The sequence below is a fragment of the Mus pahari genome, unplaced genomic scaffold, assembly GCF_900095145.1.
Source record: "Mus pahari unplaced genomic scaffold, PAHARI_EIJ_v1.1 scaffold_13287_1, whole genome shotgun sequence".
Classification (NCBI taxonomy): domain Eukaryota; kingdom Metazoa; phylum Chordata; class Mammalia; order Rodentia; family Muridae; genus Mus; species Mus pahari.
The window spans coordinates 7,290-13,890 of NW_018393396.1; the positions used below are offsets into that span (position 1 = coordinate 7,290).

At 47.3% G+C, this 6,601-nt stretch overlaps 1 protein-coding gene across 1 annotated transcript; it reads right to left on the minus strand.

Moving 5' to 3' along the window:
* Positions 1-269: 269 nt before the first annotated feature.
* On the minus strand, positions 270-2,205 carry LOC110315516 (lymphocyte antigen 6L-like). The gene is made up of 3 exons (XM_021189554.1): positions 2,127-2,205; positions 1,914-2,030; positions 270-493 (listed from the first exon to the last, which is right to left on the minus strand). The coding sequence occupies exons 1-3, from the start codon at positions 2,203-2,205 to the stop codon at positions 270-272; spliced, it is 420 nt and encodes a 139-aa protein (XP_021045213.1).
* Between the last annotated feature and the right edge of the window lie 4,396 nt (positions 2,206-6,601).

A 6,601-nucleotide genomic window follows, 5' to 3' on the forward strand; every position in this document is an offset into this window, starting at 1 on the left:
TCTTAAGAAGCCTGTCATCTGCATTGGAAATACTCCTTGTCAGTCTTCATGTGGAGCAGCAGGGTTTTATTCCTACTTCCTGGGCCAGGATGTCAGGGAGGAGCAGGCTGCTGAGTCCTGAGCAAAGAGTATGGTGTCCTCCCTTCTACCCCAAGGGCAGAGCATTGCCTTGCAAGTCCTGGGATGGATGAAGATGGGATTTGCGGTGGAAGACAGGAAGTGTTAGAAGGATATGTATTTTGGGGCATGGTGTCACAGGACAATGGTCCTCACAACAGGGTGCAAAAGTGACCCAGACCCATTGACAGGAGGAGCCTCCCTGGTAAGGACCAGAACCCCTCCCAACTCCCAGATGCTCTGTTGCAGAGATCTGTGGAACAGCATCTTCTGATGACCTTGTCCTGAATACTGCTAAATGAATATGAATTGAAATCACTGGAGCTGGGACAAGTGGTGGCACAGCGCTTGCTGATCAGGGTTTTTCCGTTTATACCTGCAGGACAAAAGAGACATCATGTAGTCCTAGAACCTGAGGCTAGAGGGGAGAAGTCGGGCAAGCATCCAGTGTGCATGGCTGGATCTGGCCACCTTCTGCAGTCCTTTCAGAGGCAAGAGCCACAGAGGGTCAGGAGCTCTGCTACTCAGAGTCACCACCAACCTGGGATATGTCAAACAGCTGAGAGTTCTCTGCAGCAGCCCCAGCTGACCCTTGATGGTCAAGGGCAAAACTAGAAGAGGCCTGGTTGCCAAAAAGTCCATTGCTTGGTGGAACAGAACTTGGGATGGCTAAGGATGTTCTAACAGAGCCTGTGGCCTCCTTGGAAGCCCAGAACAGTCCTCCCCTCATGAGTGCATCAGATCTTCCCAGAACACTTAGCACCCAAAGGAGTCCCGAGAGCCCACTCCCTGCACAGAGCTACCGGTTGTTACCTTCCAGCTGCAGATAAACTGAACACAAAGCTGGGGGTGGGTGGGGCAAAGGTGAAAGGCTGGCAGAAAACCTGAGAAAGTTGCACAAAATCCCTTAGCTTCCAAATCTTCAACTACCACAATTCCCTTTACTATGATAAGAAATAGAGACCCTAGGGGCAGGACTGCCCCTGATGAGAACAGGGGCCTCACCATGGAAAACCTACTGCTCTCATTGGTAAATTTCCACTTGGGAAAAGGTGGCTTCAATATGCCATAACTACACAGGAGGAAACACTTCAGTAAGAGGCAGTCAGAGGCAGGGCTCGGTGCCATGGGTACTACTGCAAAGGACAGTCTGTCAGGCCTCCCTTCCTGAAGCTCACACTGAACCACTCCTTCTTGGGTTTGTCCTAGACTAGCAAGGCATTGTTCTGAGGAATAGGCTTGAGGACACAGGAAGTGCCTAAAATTTAAGAATTAATCTGCAGCAAGGCTCAGGACATTTAACTCAGCAAGGAGGTAGCTCTGGGGTGTGTGCAGTGTCCCAGGAAACTAGAGCCAGGCCCAAGCAACTACTACCACCATGGGTGTGCTCACAACAGGTCTGGACATTTTCATATTTTCTCCTTTCTGTGGAGATTTGACAAGTAAATTGGCTTTGTTCCCATTATCCTAAGTTTGACCTTAACTAAGGTCCCACTGCCTCAGAAACCCCATGTGATGCCCCAAGTGAATGGGTGGCCTTGTAAAAGTCATCCCTGACTGACTGGCTCACTTGGGAATTCAATGTCACATCAGAGCTTTTGTCCTGAAGAGAGTTCTAGAAGCAGTGACATAGGAACAGATATGACAATTGGGAGAGAAAAAGGAGAGGACACAGTTCTGGCCACACTTTTCTGCATTGTCCATCACCTAGAGGACTTGTTGGGCCTGCGGGTGTAGAACCAGGACCCAGCCTTGTCAGTGGTTCTGGAGACATCCAGGCCAGCGAACAGACTCACTCGTGTAAAGGAGAACTTCTTTGCTCACGCAGAATTTTTCCTTGGGCTCGCATTCTGTAGGCCAACACTGGGTTTCCCGTTGAACGTTGACGCACTGGAAGCAGGTCAGGTTTCGTGCTATGAACAAGAACACACAGTGGTGGGTGGGCAAAGAAGGCCAGAACTTCCACCCTATCCCTGACCCATCTCCCTCTCCCCCTGCCCAGTCCTTACCTCGTACCTCGTAGACATACATGCCTCCAACAAGCTCCACAACCAGCTGTGAGGCCCAGAGCACCAGAATCCAGGTCATGTCTCTTTGGAGCATTAGTCCTGCTTGAATCCTGTGCAGCCTGGTAGCTTGCCCTGCCACAGCCCAGTGCACCCGGACTGTGGTGGCTGGAGGAGTAGGTGGAGCAGTGGCTGGAGTCTGTGGTTCCTCCCCAAAGTTTTCCAGATGAAGGAACAGTGAGTGAGAGAGAGAGAGTTAGTTGGACCTGCCACCTTTGCAGGCCTTATAGACCTTACCTAGATCCATTTTACCTCAGGAAATGCTGCCTTAATCTGGAGGGGCAACTCAGTTCAATCTGTGACTCAACTCTGGTCTGTCTTTCAAGACTGTCCCCTTGAAGACAATCCCCCTAGTGGGACAAAGGGCCACTTCTCTTTCCAAGCCTGTCTGCTCATTCTTGATTCCCTGTCCCTTCCTTTTCTTTACTGTCCCTCTCTTCTCTGTTTTTACCATTTCATGAATATGGGGCTTTGAAGAAAGATGGACCCCATAAGGTCACAGGTTTGAATTTTGGTCCTAAATTCAGTAGAGCTGGTTGGAAAGGATTATGAGTTGTGGCTTTGTTGGAGTTGTGTCACTACAGGTGAGCTTTGAAGTTTAAAAATTCCACACCATTTCCAATTGGCTTTCTCTGCCTCATGCTTATGGATCAAATAGAAGCTCTCAGCTCCTGTTCCAGCTTCATTCTTACCTTCCTACTGCCATGCTCTAAGCCGTAATGGTCATAGACTCTAACCCTGAGAAACTGTACTGTTCTGTTTTAATCAGGGTTTCTATTTCTGCACAAAACATCATAACCAAGAAGCAAGTTGGGGAGGAAAGGGTTTATTTAGCTTACACTTCCACATTGCTGTTCATCACCAAAGAAGTCAGGACTGGNACTCAAGCAGGGCAGGAAGCAGGAGCTGATGCAGAGGCCATGGAGGGATGTTACATACTGGCTTGCTTCCCCAGGGTTGCTCAGCTTGCTTTCTTTTAAAACCCAGGATTGCCACCTCAGGGACAGCACAACACACAAAGGACCCTCCCACCCTTGATCACTAATTGAGAAAATGCCTTACATCTGAATCTCATGGAGGAGGCATTTCCTCAAGGGAGGCTTCTTTCTCTGTGATAATGTAACTTGTGCCAAGTTGACACACAAAACCAGCTAGCACAGGCTCTTCTAAACGTTGCCTTGGTTATGGTTGTACCAGAGCAATACAAAAGTAACTAACACAACAAATATTTATAGGACTGGAGAGATGGCTCAGCAGATAATTACAACTGTTGCAGTAGGTAATTAATCCTACTTAAATCAACCTGGTGTCGGTGGCAGGTGTTCGCTTTTCCAATGTTCTGGGTTCCCAAATGAAAGACAAATGCACATCCTTATATTTTAATATTCCTTAGACAGCTCAATTGTTGGGCCACTCTCAAATGCCCACGGGAATAACACCTCTCCTCTGATACTCCTGAGCCATTATTTACTACAACCTATACTCTATCTTTGCTGCCCTAGAGGCAGTGAGGGGAGGGGAGCTGGGGCTGCCCTTCCCTGGCTCTTGCATCTCTTGTATGCTCTCTTTTCGGCACGTCTGAGACCTGAACCTTCCTCCTTTCCCAGCATGGTGGTTCTAAACCCTCTTCCCTCTCTCTTCCCACTAGCCTGAGCATCCTAAAGTGCTGCCTCTGTTTCTCTGCCCAGCCATTGGCCCGCAGAAACTTTACCTATCCAAACCAACTGGAGGCAGGGACCCTCAGCATCTTCCATGTGGATTCTCATACAAATTTGGGCACCCAATTTACATAATTCCCGACCAAATCCACACCATATGAGGAAAAGACTTTGGATCCCAGTGCTTATGTAGGCAAGACATCTCATAGTAAATTCGACTCTGAGGGATATGACACGCTCCACTGGCTTCTTCATGCAAAGATGTGCACATCTAGATGCACGCACACACACACACACACACACACACACACACATACACAAAAAAATATTAGCAGTAGGTTAGAATCCATGTGAGTCCCTAGACCCTTTGATTCCCCACTGTTCATGCATGGTACTGATGGTACCCAGTACAACCAAATGGACTCGCCCACTGTAGTGAGTGCTGCTATCTCACAGACACACACTCAAGCCTCTTAGGGAACAGTACTTAGTTGAGTGTACAACATTTCCATATGCCCAGCTCACACAGCTGCCTGGAGGCTACAGGTCAACTGAGGTTGCCTCTGCATTGCATTCAGAGAGCCAGGGGTGGCCATGAGCTGGTATAGGATGTTAGAGTTTCACAGCCTTTACTTTTTGGCTCAGGTTTCCAGATTTAAGAAATGACAAAGGCCATCAGCTCTTTCATTCCTATAAAACTCTACTGGAAAATCTAGGCTTCCTAGGGACCTGGGAATTGTTGGTTTTGGCTGTGTTTATTTTTGTTTTCTTAAGACAAAGTTACTCTTTACAGCTTTGGCTGTTCTGGAACTCACTGTGTAGACCAGGCTGGCTTCAGACTCAGAGATCTGCCTGCCTGTGCCTCCTGAGTGCTGAGATTAAAGGCCTGTGCCACCACCACCTGCCATCCAGGCATTTTAAGTATGGCTGAGAAGAAAAATGTCTCAGGCTACATGAGATCCCAACAATGGACATGGAAGGAAAGGTCACTGCACCTGGTGTGGTGTGTGTGTGTGTGTGTGTGTGTGTGTGTGTGTGTGTGTGTAGGCCACATGTCAATCTTGAGTCTCATTCCTATGATGCCTTTACGTTGATGTTTGAGAGGAGGTCTCTCATTGAACCCTGGGACGTTCAGGTTCAGCTAGACTGGAGAGACAGAAAGCTGCCATATGGGTGCTGGGAATTCAACCCCAGTCTTCCAGAAGAACAGACCATGTTCTTAACTGCTGAGCCCCTGGTTCTTATAATTTTTAGGGTCAGCTCTCTATTCTGTGTAAGCTATGATTTCAACAAATGCAGTATCAGGGATCCAATACCACAGTGTAAAAGACTGCTTCATAGCCACCCATTCTCCTGTCCCTTCCATCCTTTTCTTCCCTCCAGCCACATAACTGCATCCAGGACTACATGTGTCTGTGGTTACCGCTTGTGTCCCTTACTGCATTGTTCATCTGGGTCTTCTCACTTAGTCTGCCTGGTACCCATCACTCCCAATTTCAGCATCCACACTGCCTTCTCATCTCTATTAGATTCTTTTTAAAAAATATTAGATATTTTCTTCATTTACATTTCAAATGCTATCCCAAAAGTCCCCTATACCCTCTCCCCGCCCTGTTCCCTACCCACTCACTCCCACTCCTTGGCCCTGACGCTCTGCTGAACTAGGGCATATAAAGTTTGCCAGACAAGGGGCCTCTCTTCCCAATGATGGCTGACTTGACCATCTTCTGCTACATATGCAGCTAGAGACAGAGCTCTGGGGGTACTGATTAGTTCATATTGTTGTTCCACCTATAGGGTTGCAGACCCCTTCAGCTCCTTGGGTACTTTCTCTAGCTTCTTCATTATGGGCCCTGTGTACCTTCCAATAGATGACTGTGAGCATCCACTTCTGTATTTTCCAGGAACTGGCATAGCCTCACAAGAGATAGCTATATCAGGGTCCTTTCAGCAAAATCTTGCTGGCATATGCAATAGTGTCTGGGTTTGGTGGTTGTATATGGGATGGATTGCCGAGTGGGGCAGTCTCTAGATGGTCTTTCCTTCCATCTCAGCCCCGAAATTTGTCCCTGTAACTCCTTCCATGGGTATTGTGCTCCCTATTCTAAGATGGAATGACTTATCCACACTTTGGTCTTCCTTCTTCTTGAGTTTCATGTGTTTTGCAAATTGTATCTTGGGTAGTCTAAATTTCTGGGCTAATATCCAATTATCAGTGAGTGCATATCATGTGTGTTCTTTTGTGATTTGGTTAACTCACTCAGGATGATATACTCCAGATCCATCCATTTGCCTACGAAATTCACAAATTCATGGTTTTTAATTGCTGCGTAGTATTCCATTGTGTAAATGTATCACATTTTCTGTATCCATTCCTCTATTGAGGGACATCTGGGTTCTTTCCAGCTTCTGGCTATTTTAAGTAATGCTTCTACGAACATAGTGGAGCATGTGTCCTCATTACCAGTTGGGACATCTTCTGGGTTTATGCCCAGGAGAGGTATTGCTNGATCTTCCAGTAGCACTATGTCCAATTTTCTGAGGAACCACCAGACTGATTTCCAGAGTGGTTGTACCAGCTTGCAATCCCACCAGCAGTAGAGGAGTGTTCCTCTTTCTCCACATCCTGGCCAGCATCAGCAGTCAGCTGTATTTTTGATCCTAGCCATTCTGACTGGTGTGAGGTGGAATCTCAGTGTTGTTTTGATTTGCATTTCCCTGATGATTAAGAATGTTGAACATTTTTTCAAGTACTTCTCA